At 36.6% G+C, this 15,103-nt stretch overlaps 1 protein-coding gene across 10 annotated transcripts in view; it reads left to right on the top strand.

Annotated features, from left to right (window-relative positions):
• ROBO1 (roundabout guidance receptor 1) overlaps positions 1–15,103 on the top strand; it is a 1,295,994-nt gene that overhangs the window by 1,140,913 nt on the left and 139,978 nt on the right. For all 10 annotated transcript variants that reach the window (XM_059885533.1, XM_059885537.1, XM_059885531.1 and 7 more), the window contains one exon: positions 6,088–6,245. In XM_059885533.1, coding sequence (XP_059741516.1) covers positions 6,088–6,245 — 158 coding nt within the window. The remainder of the gene's footprint in view (positions 1–6,087; positions 6,246–15,103) is intronic.

Raw genomic sequence — 15,103 nt, 5'->3', positions numbered from 1 at the left:
ATCAAAGACCACTGCCCTTTCTGTTATTTTATGCTTCATTCAGTTCTAAGATTTCCCACAATGTGTGTGTTGCAAATATTAAAATCTCCATGATACTTAAAGTTTCTATTTGACTTTATTTTTTCACTTTGCCACATGTCTTTTCAGTATTAGCCAAATAGGTTGCCAAATCACCACTGAATTTTAGAATCCTTTTCTGAAAACATATTCAGTTAATCTGAGAACTGCATTACAATTGATGTGCAGTTCAGTTCAGTTCAGTTCAGTCACTCAGTCGTGTCTGACTCTTTGCAACCCCATGAACCACAGCATGCCTGGCCTCCCTACCCATCACCAACTCCTGGAGTCCACCCAAACCCATGTCCATCGAGTCGATGATGCCATCCAACCATCTCATCCTCTGTCGTTCCCTTCTCCTCTTGCCTTCAATCTTTTCCCAGCATCAGGGTCTTTTCCAGTGAGTCAGCTCTTTGCATCAGGTAGCCAAAGTATTAGAGTTTTAGCCTCAACATCAGTCCTTCCAATTAACACCCAGGGCTGATCTCCTTTAGGATGGACTGGTTGGATCTCCTTGCAGTCCATGGGACTCTCAGGAGTCTTCTTCAAACACCACAGTTCAAAAGCATCAATTCTCTGGCACTCAGCTTTCTTTATAGTCCAACTCTCACATCCATACATGACTACTGGAAAAACCATAGCCTTGACTAGATGGACCTTTGTTGGCAAAGTAATGTCTCTGCTTTTTAATGTGCTGTCTAGGTTGGTTATAACATTCCTTCCAAGGAGTGTCTTTTAATTTCATGGCTGCAGTTGCCATCTGCAGTGATTTTGGACCCCCCCAAAATAAAGTCTGACACTGTTTCCACTGTTTCCCCATCTATTTCCCATGAAGTGATGGGACCAGATGCCATGATCTTAGTTTTCTGAATGTTGAGTTTTAAGCCAGCTTTTTCACTCTCCTCTTTCACTTTCATCAAGAGGCTCTTTGGTTCTTCTTCACTTTCTGCCATAAGGGTGGTGTCATCTGCATATCTAGGGTTATTGATATGTGATGTATGGCTTTTCAAAAACAAAATGATTATATGTTTTGTTTTATTTGGGTTTAAAGAATAATTTAAATGATCATTCTTTTTAGACCAAAAAGTTTCCCGAGAGTCAAAGATTCAGTGAAGCATATGTTTGTTTGTTTGTTTGTTTTCCAATTTAATTGAATGAAGGAAAATGAAAAGGAGTTGAGCCAAATGGCATGTACCAACCTGTAAACATAAAACAATTAGATAAATATGGAAGAAATATAATACTAGATGGAACTGGGATTTAACAGTTTTTTAAGTGATATCTACTTGAATCTATTATATATGCTATTTGCTCTCTTTTAATATTTAAATTGATATTAAATCTTGTTTTCAAAAGTTAGTTCCATATTTTAAAATTTCGTACTATTCAAGTCAAAAAACATTTGAAAATATATACTTCAATCACTAGAGAAGTTAGAGAATAAAAGGTGATTTTTAAAAAATATCTAGTTTTGATTTTACTCATGGATATGATTGGTTTTTCTGCCAGGATATTGCCAATCATTTGAATTCAGTTTTTATTTTAATCACTTAAATACACACATTAATTAAGAAAATTGGATAATTTAACTAAAAGTTCATATAATTTTATAATGTGACATGTACTTTTTTCCCCCCAAAAGGAAATGTTCATGGCAAGTAAGAAGAAAAGTTGCTTTTATAGAAGAGAGAAAAAAACTTAATTTCATAACTTTATGTAGTGTTGGCTGTAGCCATAGGCAATGCTGGAGTTTTATGTTTTACAGCTGCAAAAATAATTACATGAGCATTATCTAAGCAATGATCTTTAATGGATTATATTTTGTTAGCTTTTCATTATATACTATAAAAACCCAAATAACATAGTAAATGGAAAAAAAAAAACGATTTATCTGACTTAGATCTTTGATATTTTTGAAAGACATTTTGTTATTCATTGGTTTATTTGAGATATGATCTCAATTTGTAAATAAGATATAGTGTTACTAAATTGGTTTTTAGCTTACCAAGCAGAAAAGTTGTACAAACTATTTATTTTTATTTGAAAATTATGTTACTTTTGCATGTATCAGGAGTTTTAAATAGTTTCAGAAGTGTTATCTTCGATTTAATAATGTGATCCAGCAAAAGCACATACTGTTTGTTAAGGTCAATTCATTTGCTTTTTAAATAAACCTTACATTTTATTTGTGGCACATCTTAACACATAATAGTAATATAAGTTCATGAATGGTGGAAGTCTTTGTACTCTGTTCATTTATAATGTGCTAACAGTACCTGCAAGTTTCAGTTCAACATGGTTTATCTTTGTGTCTATGTAATAGATATTTTATTACAATTAATAAATATTGTGTCTACTGAAGTTAGACTTACAACAGTGTGGTGTGATCATATTTCCTTTTTCCTTTTACTCGTCTTTCCAAAGATGGAGACACAGGTCTCCTTCTTAAAGTGTTATTTTCCAAGTGTTAATATTGTTCTACTGTGCCCAGGTTTTCTTAATATATAGATGAAAATAATGGTTTTGTTTGAGTGAATATTATGGCTTACTCAGCTGTATGCACACAGTTAGCTGGCATTAAGGAAGGAAAAGTAGAGAACTGCAAGAGTCAAGTATTAGGATTTTGTAAGCCTCTAAGCTTATTTGAGGCTTGAAACCAAAATTTAAGGGTGACTTTTGAAATCATAGGTTTTTTTCATTGTAGTACTTCATCCATGAAAATATTTTAAAATGCCATTGAAATGGAAAGACATTCATTCTAGTACAGAATTGTAGTATCAGATATTTAATTCAATAAATTTTTAAGGATAAATAATATTTATCACTTCAAATCTATGCAGTTAACATACTAATGAACATTTTGAGTATCAGGTTAAACTACTAAAATTAGTCACTTTATTACACACTGGGGGAAAAATGGGAGAAAGGTAGCTAACATTTTTGGACTTATCATTGAAGAGGGCATCTGCATGCCTGCTTTGTAAATATGGAAACGAAGTGTTAAGTAATGTATTTGAGATTTCCTACCCTGTAAGCAGCAGAGCTGTGATTTCAGACTAATGCCAAAAAATTAGGATTTCTTGATGTTAGCAAGATAATGAGGACAGTTATACTATATTAACTCTCTTTCAAATACATGTTTAATTTCCACATTTTATTCCAATAATTGCAAACTGAATAATGCTGTTTCAGAGTTTGTTAGTATTATATTAATATCCATTTGAGCTTATAGTATGAACAGTTTCCTCTTCTAAAAACTATCTTTAGTAATATAAATGATGTTAATAATATCTCTCATTCTGTGCAGGTTTGAGAATTAAATAAAATAATATGTTGCTGTTGTTGTTTAGTCACCCAGTCATGTCCGACTTTGTGGCCCCGTGGACTGCAGCATGCCAGGCCTCCCTGTCCCTCATCATCTCCTAGAGTTTGTCCAAGTTCATGTTCACTGCATCAGAGATGCCTTCCAGCCATCTCATCTTCTGATGCTCTCTTCTCTCCTTCTGCCCTCAATCTTTCCCAGCATCAGGGACTTTTTCCAATGAGTCATCTGTTCACATCAGATGACCAAAATACTGGAACTTCAGCTTCAGTATCAGTCCTTCCAGTGAATATTCAGGGTTGATCTTCCTTAAGATTGATTGGTTTGATCTCCTTGCTGTCCAAAGGACTTTCAGGAGTCTTCTCCAGCTCCACAGTTCGAAAGCATCGATTCTTTGGTGTTCTGGCTTCTTTACAGTCCAACTCTCACAACCGTTCATGACCACTGGGAAGACCATAGCCTTGACAATGCAGACCTTTGTCGGCAGAGTAATGTGTCTGCTTTTCAACACAGTCTAGGTTTGTCATCGCTTTCCTACCAAGAAGCAATTGTCTTCTGCAGTCACCGTCCACAGTGATCTTGGAGCCCAAGAAGAGGAAATTTGTCACTACTTCCACCTTTTCCCCTTCTATTTGCCATGCAGTAATGGGGCCAGAAGGCAATGGCACCCCACTCCAGTACTCTTGCCTGGAAAATCCTATGGACGGAGGAGCCTGGTGGGCTGCAGTCCATGGGGTCGCTAAGAGTCGGACACGACTGAGCGACTTCACTTTCACTTTTTACTTTTATGCCTTGGAGAAGGAATGGCAACCCGCTCCAGTGTTCTTGCCTGGAAAATCCCAGGGACAGAGGAGCCTGGTAGGCTGCTGTCTATGGGGTCGCACAGAGTCGGACATGACTGAAGTGACTTAGCAGTAGCAATGAGGCCGGATGCCATGATCTTAGTTTTTTAATATTTAGTCTTAAGCCTGCTCTTTCACTCTCTTCCTTCACCCTCATCTTTAATTCCTTTTGTTTAGACTCTTTAGTTCCCCTTTGCTTTCTGCCGTTAGAGTGGTATAATCTGCATATCTGAGGTTGTTGATGTTTCTCCTGCCTGTCTTGATTCCAACTTGTAACTCATCCAGCCCAGCATTTCTCATGATGGGCTCAGCATATAGGTTAAACAAACTTGGTGACAACAGACAGCCCCGTACTCTTTTCTCCATCTTGAACCAATCAATTGTTCCATACAGGGTTCTAACTGTTGCTTCTTGCCCCGCATACAAGGTTTCTCAGGAGACAGGTATTCCCATCTCTCTAGTTTGTCATGATCCACACAGTCAAAGGCTTTAGCGTAGTCAATAAAACAGAGATAGATGTTTTTCTGAATTTCCCTTGCTTTCTCTATAATCCAGTGAATGTTGGCAATTTGATCTCTAGTTCCTTTTCCTTTTTTACACCCAGGTTGGACATCTGGAAGTTCTTGGTTCACATAATGCTGAAGCCTAACATGCAAGATTTTAAGTATGACCTTACTAGCATGGTAGATGAGTGTGATTGTCCAATGGTTAGCACATTCTTCAGTACTACCCTTCTTGGGAACTGGGATGAGAATTGACCTTTTCCAGTCCTGTGGCCACTGCTGTTTCTTCCAGATTTGCTGACATAATGAATGCAAAACCTTGATGGCATCATCCTTTCGGGATTTGAATAGCTCTGCTGGAATTTGATCACATTCAGTAGCTTTATTAACAGCAGTACTTCTTAAGGCTCACTTGACTTCTCACTCCAGAATGTCTGGCTCTGGGTGACTAATCACACCACCATAGTAATCTGGTTCATTAAGATCTTTTTTGTATACTTCTTCCATGTATTCTTGCCATCTCTTCTTGACCCCTTCAGCATCTACTAGGTCTCTGCCATTTTTATCATTTATTGTGCCTTTGGGTGGAATGCTCCCTTGATGTTTCAGATTTTCCTTAAGAGATCTGTAGTCTTTCTGCTTTTGTTGTTTTCTTCTATTATTAATATGTACCCCCTACCAAATCCACAAAAACTGACAAATACAGAATATACAAAATGACATTGTTGGTAGCAATGCCGGTGTCATCATTGCTGCCTTTTAACATTGCCCCTCACTCAGTGATAATGGAAACACACACAGTATTTTTAATTTAGTAATTTTGCAAATATGTCTAAAGTTTTTATAATGGGCATATTTAAATTGTAGTGATTAGATACTCTAATACACTAGTTTGAAATATCTTTAAAATACCTCAATCAAATCCATGTTGGAAGTATATTTTACTTTAATATTTTTGCTTGCATGTATATGTATTCATTTAATAATAGAAAGCATCACCCCAATGTGTCATGTAAGTAAAAGGAGGATTCAATTATATTCATTAGTATATGGATGAGAAAATGTGGGCAGTAGTCAGAGAAAAAATGCAAAGAAGAGATAAGCCAGATGCTGTCAGGGCACCAGGCAGCAGAAAACACTTGCCCACTGGCCTATGAAGAATATCAAATTATCCCCATTGTGTGTGTAAGGCCAGATATCATTATTAAACTGCATACGTCTGTAAGTAGATATAGATTTTCCAGGATGTATTGAGATAGCTGTTAGTAGTTGTTTACTATAATAAATATCTCCTTTGTGAAGTTCAGAGATAAGAGCTGTATATATCACCATTGAGTGTAATGATTTAATCTTGTTCCTACAGTACTACGGGATGACTTCAGACAAAACCCTTCCGATGTCATGGTGGCCGTGGGAGAGCCTGCAGTGATGGAATGCCAGCCCCCACGAGGCCATCCTGAGCCCACCATTTCATGGAAGAAAGATGGCTCTCCATTGGATGATAAAGATGAAAGAATAACTGTGAGTATTTAATTCAGCAGTGGGGAACATTTATAAATCTAACTGTATGCATCTCCAACAAAGAAAAAGAGAAAAACGTGGATTCTTTTAAACACAGGACTGCAACAGCTCTCATTTTCAATGCTTCTTTAAAAGAAATGTTTTCATTCTCCCTGTATTGACATAAAAACAAAAGGAATATACATGTTGTTTAGTTTGCTACTCAGTAAAAGAAAACTATGATTTCACTGTCTGAGAGTTAACACTTTTATGTATGACATAATTATTTTAGTAACTCTGGTCATATCTCATTTCTAGATGTTATAGCAAAATATTATAAATAGAATTCAGAAATACAGTATAATTTCCAGAAAGAAGCTTAAGTCACTTCAGAATTTTTATCTTTCTCCTTTTTAAATTGCTTTTGTGTTCTATAGAGTTTGATGTCATTTCTGAAAGGTAAAATCTTTTTCTGAATGATGGTTATGATGGATTGGCCTCATTGCAAAATAAAATAATGTGACCAGATTATTGGATTTTGAATTTCTACTGTGATGTGAGTAGAGAAGTAAGCTATCTGTAATAAGTAATGATGCATTTTTTTTCTTGTTAACAGCAATTCTATGAGACTTCTTTGCTTTTTCTGTCTTACAAGGAATTGACCAAAGTACCTAAGTAACTGAACTCTCGTTGATTCTATGACTGCACGATATTCTCCTTTACTGTTTTTTTTGTTGTTGTTGATGTTGCTGTTGTTCAGTCGCTCAGTCATGGCCGATTCTTTGTGACCCCATTGACTGCAGCACAAGGCTTCCCTGTTCTTCACCATCTCTGGGAGCTTGTTCAAACTCATGTCCATTGAGTCAGCGATACCATCCAACCATCTCATCCTCTGTCCTCTGTTGTCCACTTCTCCTTCTGCCTTCAATCTTTCCCAGCATCAGGGTCTTTTCTAATGAGTCAGCTCTTCGCATCAGGTGGCCAAAGCATTGGAGCTTCAGCTTCATCATCAGCCATTTAATGAATGCTCAGGATTGATTTCATTTTGGATTGACTGGTTTGATCTCCTTGTGAATTTATGGACCAAGATATAAAGTTTCCCAGGAAAATGTGTGTGTAAAGCAAAGGTCTTTGCTAATGTTGAAGAAAAAAGTTATAATAATCGTATAGGACCACGTAATCCTAATAAATGCTTGTACTGTGTCTAAACCACTAGTTAGCAGATCAGTATGAAAATTAAGTGGTGGAAAAAAAAAATAGAGAGAGAGAGAGTTGTGGTGGACAAGGATTTAGAGACCTTAAAGTAAAACAAACATTTTTTTTTTTCCTGCACTGATCTGAATTAGCATGAGCTTCTCAAATGATTTAATTTTAGGAATTAGTGTGAGAAGGACATAGCTCTACTTTTATGAGATGCTGAAAAGCCACATAGCAAAGTGGCTTCTGATGTCTCATATGCGGAAACACTGATTTGGGGAAAAAGAATCAAGAACACAGGGGAATAGAGTTTAGGGCCAAATGCTCCTTTTGTTATTGATAACAGATTCCTTTTAGACTTATGGAAAATTAAGATAAATTTTCCCTTTAAAAATATATTTTAAGTCATTTGATGACTCTTACCTGTAATTTCTATTTCCCTCCCTAATAATTCAAACTCATTAACATCATTATTATCTATCTCCTCCTCAGCTGTCTCCTGTTTGTGTTTAATACAAATTAATGCTAAATTTCTCAGCATTGGAGATGCAGCATTAACAGAAATCTGGCAATGCCCTTCTGAAGCTATATTCTGTGATTAATTATACAGGTAAAACCATAATAGATAGCATACGATGTAGTGTATTAGACTATAATAAGTCCTATAAAAATAATGATGTGGTAGACAGATTAATTAGGATTGGGGTAGAATTTCAATTTTAAATATTAATAGAGGACAAGAAATGTTTTATATGAAGATGTGAAAAAAACTAAAGGAGGGATAAAGAGATAGTGCTCAGACAAAATAGTTAAGTTCAAAGACCCTAAGTCAGGATGTAACTCTAACATTCAAAACAAAATGCAGAATAGTCATTGTGGATGGAGCAGAATGAGCAAAGGGAGATTTGTAGGAGATGGCATCAAGGATGGCAACTAGTCATAAAAAAGAACGAAATAGCAAAATGGTTGCTGTTGTCATTCAGTAGCTCAGTTGTGTCCGACTCTTTGAGACCCATGAACTGCAGGATGCCAGGCTTCTCTGTCAATCACTATCTCCCTATGTTTGTTCAAACTCATGTCCATTGAGTCAGTGCTGCCATCCAACCGTCTCATCTTCTGTCCCCCACTTCTCCTCTTGCCCTCAATTTTTCCCAGCATCAGGGTTTTTTCATTGAGTCAGATCTTCACATCAGGTGGCCAAAGTATTGGAGCTTCAGCTTCAGCATCAGTCCTTCCAATGAATATTCAGGATTGATTTCCTTCAGAACTGACTGATTTGATCTCCTTGCTGTCCAAGGGATTCTCAAGAGTCTTCTCCAGCATTATAGTTTAAAAGCATCAATTCTTTGGCACTCAGCCTTCTTTATGGTCCAACTCTCATATCCATATGTGGCTACTGGAAAAACCATACCTTTAACTATATGAACCTTTGTCAACAAAGTAATATCTCTGCTTTTTAATATACTGTCTAGCTTTGTCATAGCTATTCTTCCACATAACAAGTATCTTTTAATTTTTCAGTTGCAGTCACCATTCCACATTGATTTTGGAGCCCAAGAAAATGAAATCTAACACTATTTCCACATTTTCCCCATCTATTTGCCATGAAGTGATAGGACCAGATGCCATGATCTTAGTTTTTTAATGTTGAGTTTTAAGCCAGCTTTTTGACTCTTGTCTTTTCACCTTCCACAAGAACTTCTTCCTGCCATTAAAGTTGTATCATCTTCATATCTGAGGTTGTTGATATTTCTCCCTGCAGTCTTGATTCCAGCTTATGATTTATCCAGCCTGGCATTTTGTATGATTTCCTCTGCATAGAAGTTAAATAACCCGGGTGACAATATACATCCTTGACGTGCTCCTTTCCCAATTTGGAGCCAGTCCATTGTTCCATGTCTAGTTCTAACTATTGCTTCTTGTCCTGCATCCAGGTTTCTCAGGAGGCAGGTAAGGGACCTGGAGATTGTCATACTGAGTGAAATTAAGTCAGACAGAGATGGACAAATATCATATGATATCATTTATATGTGGGGTCTAAAAAAAAAGGTACAAATGAACTTATTTACAAAACAGAGATAGAGTTACAAATGTAGAAACAGAACTTACGGTTATGAGTAAGAGAAGGCAGGGAGGGAGAAACTGGGAGATTGGGGTTGACATATACACCTACTGTATATAAAATAGATAACTAATATGGACCCACTATATAGCACTGGGAACTCTCTGTGCTCTGCAATGGCCTATGTGGAAAAGAGTCTTAAAAAGAGTGACTGTGTGTGTGTGTGTAACTAGTGCACTGTGCTGTATGCAGAAACTAACATAACATTGTGAAGCAACTGTACTCCAATGAAAATTAGGAAAAAAAAAAAATCTAACCAGACTATCTAGGACCTTGTAGTCCTTGTAAATAGTTTCACTTCCCCTCAGAACAAGGTGTGAAGCATCAGAGATTTCTCAGAAGAGTCCTCCACTCTCTGGAGTACACAGTAAAGAATGGTAATGGCTGAGAACAGTAGGAGCTTTTTCAGTAATCTCTCTTAGGAGGTAGTTGAAGAGGAAAGGTTATGTTCTGGATCTGCTGTGAAGCAATTGCCAACAGAATTTGCTAAAAGATTGGATGTGGCTTGTGAGAAAAAGAAAAGGTTATCTTAGTCCATTGGTCTGAGTAACTGAAAAGGTCCAGATGCCATTGACAAAGATGCCATTAATGGTAGAAAGAGAAGATTTGAAATGGGAAGTATCAGGAGCTCCATTTTAGACATTGTGATTTTGAAATTCTTATTGGATATCCAAGGATAAACGTCAGATGGGCAGTTGGAAACATGAGTCAGAACATCAGAGTTGAGGTTGAGGTTGGAGAAAAATTTGAGTTGTGGTAGACAAAACAAGTACTCATTACCAGGCAGTCCTCCCCTCCTTCTGGGCAGAAGAAAGGTTCTGCGTCTCAGTTTCCTTGCTATGGGGCAAACCCATTTGGCTGGTTCAGCTTCAGGAGCTAAGAGTGAAAATTAAAGATGTTAAATACTAGAGAGTGAGCCTCCAGCACTTTCTCTTTACCATGTGGCAACCAAGGACATGGGTCTGGGTTGACTACGGGAGTTGGTGATGGACAGAGAGCCCTGGTGTGCTGCGGTTCATGGGGTCGCAAAGAGTCGGACACGACTGAGCGGAACTGAATCAAGGAAGACACATGTTCCAGGACACCCAAAGAGCCTGGGTGCCTGAGTTAGGTGTAGCAGAACTTTCCACCTACACTCCTGTCTTCCCCTGTGGTCATGTAGAAAGAAGGAGAAATAAGTTTTTGTTGTAGTAAATCACAGAGAATTTCTTAGCAGAGACTCATTAGCCTATCTTAATGAATGTGGGCATCATCAGCATGTACATATTACTTAAATAAGAGGAGACTGAAATCACCAAGGGAGTGATTATACATAGAAAGGAAAAGAGATCCAGTGTTTAGCTCTCAGGGAAAAGAGGCAGAAAGAGCAATGGAGACTGAAAGCAAGCAGTCAGTCAGTAAGAAAAGAAGAAAACCAGAAGGGTGGCCAACTGAAGATAGTGCTTTAAGGAGGTTGCAGTGACTGAGTCTGTTGCATCCTGTAGATCAGGTAATGGAAGGATTGAGATTGACCATTGGAATTGACAACTTGGTGGTCATTAATGATCTTAACAATAGCAGTTGCAATTTAATAGTGGGATTAAAACTCACTGAACTGGTTCAAAGGAAATTGGAAAGGTTGAAATCAGGCACATTAAAATTGTATAGCCAATTCTTTCTGTATTGTATCTAATAAAATAGTTAAAACATAAAGATGTTGTAGCATCACATTTTGAAAGTCTAAGTTAATCTTAAAGGTTTTGTTTTGTGTGTATGCATATATATGTATCTATGCATTTTTTGTGGCAAAAAAGGTGTAAAACTGCTACGGTAAATTTTATTTTTTAAAAAATTCTTGGAACTTCCTTTTATATATTAAATTAATTATATATTAAACTAGAAGAAATGTTGTGGTTTATGCCAGAGTGCTTTATTATAGAATTTTCATTTACATTTTACTGTCTAGAAGATGCTATCCTGTAAATAAAGGGCACCAATGCCTCCACACATTAGCTTAAAATCAGAATAAAAAGCATCTCCTATCAAGAATCAAACACTTTCATGTTGAAATAACCTATGACTATGAAACAATGCCAAGATGTTAATGTATAAATAATTTTAAAATAATTTAAATGCTGCCAACATGATGATCCATGATAGTGTTCCATATGCCAGGAAGTTGTAACATTTTGAAACTTTTACTGTTTCTAAAACCATCTGTGTGTTTTGTGTAAATTATGACTGTTAAACTGATAAAACACTGGAGGTAAAAAAGCACATTTATACATGCATGGAAATGATGAAAAATCAGCAGTTTGTATACAAAATTACTGCTCTTATTTAGATCTTAATTGTTTTTGTTGGATTTTCTTCCCTTAGGCAAACTAAAATTGAGTAATTAAAACAAAAACTTAAAACAGAAACATAATGCCTGATGTTAATTCTAATTCTTTTTTTTTTCAAAAATGCAAAGTAAATTCTTAAGAGATGTTGGTTATTAGATATTTTTTGTGGTTCTTCTTTCCTCAGCTTTGTTCTTGAATGATTGTTTTCATTTCTATTGTCCAAGTACTTTGCCAAATGTGTTGAGTACAGACAAACAGGAGATTAAAGCACATATTATCTTTATGAAAGGCATATGAAGATTGCATGATTATTGCTACAGTTTTGGTTATAGGAATTTCTAGAGTTCTTTAATGTGGTGGCTTTCTTTGTTGAAAATTTAAAGTACAACGCTCCCAGCTGTAGGAACAAAGCCACACCCTACAAAAAAGGAAAATATGTAATTGAATTGTAACTGCACCTGCATTTTTTGATGTTCTAAGTCATTTCTTTTTACCCTGACCAGTATTCCAAGCCAGATTTTAGATCTATGATGATTATAAACCAGGAATATATAAAAAGCATTTTATTTTCCTACCTGAGAGGAGAATCTTTTAGAACTTTTTTGGCATGTATTTATTAGAATAATTTGAAAGAGGCATTAGATGGTTTTTGTCTCTAGTGTTCTTTCTTTCTTGTATTCTCCCACCCAAACCTGAGTATTTATATTGAGAATGAGAAATAGAAGGGAAGGCTGGATTAAATAGATTTACTCCATATATCTGAAACTTAGACATAACCATTATTATTAATAAATGAATTTTTCCCATAGAAATGAATTAGAGTACCTAAGACTTTTTTTTTTTTTTGCTGTGGAACATTTAAATATACTTTATAAAAAGTGATATATTGCTTTTATTTCACTATGTTTTAGAAATATTGTAGTTAAATTCAAGATTTTTTAAAAATTATTCATTTTTTTTGGCTGTGCTGGTTCTTTATTGCTGCATGGGCTTTTCTCTAGTTGCAGTGAGTGGTGGCTACTCATTGTTGTGGCTTGCAGACCTCTCATTCCGGTGGCTTCTCTTGTTTCCAAGCGTGGGCTCTAGGGTGCACAGACTTCAGTGGTTGCAGTGAGTGGAGCACAAGCTAAATACTTGTGGTGTGCAGGCTTAGTTGCTTCTCAGCATGTGGGATCCTCTCGGATCAGGAATCAAACTCATGTCTCCTACATTAGCAGGAGGATTCTTAATCACTCATCCAGCAGGGAAGCCCCTCAAGATTATTTTGTATGAGTGGAAGACTGAGAATGTTATTAATAAGATTGGGGAAAACAATACCATATATTGAGGGAAAAAATCTGTGTTCAAGCAAAAAAACTAAAATTGCCCTTGAATTAAAGAAAAAGATAAATACAGTTGAAAGTACATACCGCAGATAAATTCCGAGACTACAAAAGGGCATAACTGTGTGTAAAGATTGTCAATTACAGAATTATGTTGCTGACAAGTAGACCCAAAAAGGCCAAGAAAAAGTTGTTAGCATGATTTTGAGCTTCTGAACGGAGTGAATCATCATTGGTAAAAAGAGAATAGAAACTTACTAGTGCCAAAATATTGTGAAATGGTATTAAGCTTATTTAAAAATGTGCCATTTATTTTAAATTTGTAGACCTGGGGTACTTTTAATATTGTTACCTTAGTAAAAAGATAAGTATGTTAAAATCATGCTAGTTTTGGGAGAGTCACACAATTGTTCAATGTCTGTGGCATGCTTCCCATATCTTTTTATTGTTTCTGTACAAATAAACATTCTCTTGATGGTAGCTACAGGTATGGCAGGCATAATGTCAGAAGGAAATAGCCCATCTCTCACAGAAGATATAAATAAAATTTATTTAATTCACTTATAAGCATAAAAACAAATGTATTCATAAGTTAAATGATTTAAGGTATTCAGTAGTACCTGTTGTTTAGTTGCTAAGTCATGTGCCACTCTTTTGCAACCCCATGGACTGTAGCCTGCCAGGCACCTCTGTCCATGGGATTTCTCAGGCAAGAATACTGGTGTGAGCTGCTATTTCCTCCTCCAGGGGATCTTCCTGACCCACAAATTCAACCTGAGTTGCCTGAATTGCAGGTGAATTCTTTACTGCTGAGCCACCAGGAAAGCCCCACAATAGTTATTGTTAAATATCGCAATCGTGTCCAACTCTTTGTCAGCCCATGGACTGCAGCATACCAAGCGTCTCTGTCCCTCACTATCACCCGAAGCTTGCCCAAGTTCATGTCCACTGCATCAGTGATGCAATAATACTTGTGTGTGTGTGTGTGTGTGTGTGTGTGTGTGTGTGTTAGTTGCTCAGTCGTGTCCGACTCTTTGCCATCCCATGGACTGTAGCCTGCCAGGCTCTTGTCCAAGGAATTCTCCAGGCAAGAATACTGGAGTGGGTTGCCATTTCCTTGTCCAGGGGATCTTCCTGACTCAGGGATCGAACCCAGGTCTCCTGCATTGCAGGCAGATTCTTTACCATCTGAGCTGTAGGGAAGTCCCTGATTATTGGTTATTATAAGGACACCAACAATTTACTACCCTACTATAGTAATAACAGTAGCTATTGTATGTTGAGCACTGCCATGCACAGATTTTATATTATCTCATTTAATCCCCTTTGAAACTCAGTGAAGAAGCTATGTTCTTTCCATTATGTTACACTTATACCTGTCAATTGTGTCTTAATGGAGACAAGGAGGAGGCTAATGCTGGTGATAATGATGATGATGAAGGGGATATTGACATTAAACACTTAATGCCACACTTACTATGTGCCAGGCCCCATTCTAAGCACTATATATATACATATATACTGACCGTTTTATCCTCACAGCAAACCTGTCACATAAATACTAAAATTTCACTAATGCAGTGGTTAACTCTGAACTGGCTGTGGAGACACCTGCCTTTTGTTTACTGACAGCATTTTCTAAAGGTTCTATAGATTTTTCCACATATATAAAGACTCTGAGAATTTGCTATTAGTGCAGATTTCAACTCAGAATCACAGCAACTCTTAGTCTCCACTGTGAAATATTGTCTTTGAGTTTGTAAGGGTCTGGAGAGATTAGTTCACACAGTGGAGGTTATAGTGGTTTTGAAACTAAACTAGATACATTTGAGAATTAGCCCATATTATGTCCAGTAATAACAACTGTAATATAACAAAGATCTATAAAATTTGAAATTTGGTACGTTCACAAAA

The sequence above is a fragment of the Bos taurus genome, chromosome 1 (assembly GCF_002263795.3).
Source record: "Bos taurus isolate L1 Dominette 01449 registration number 42190680 breed Hereford chromosome 1, ARS-UCD2.0, whole genome shotgun sequence".
Classification (NCBI taxonomy): domain Eukaryota; kingdom Metazoa; phylum Chordata; class Mammalia; order Artiodactyla; family Bovidae; genus Bos; species Bos taurus.
Note: the sequence above shows the minus strand (reverse complement) of the source record. Positions and strands in the feature narration are given on the sequence as shown.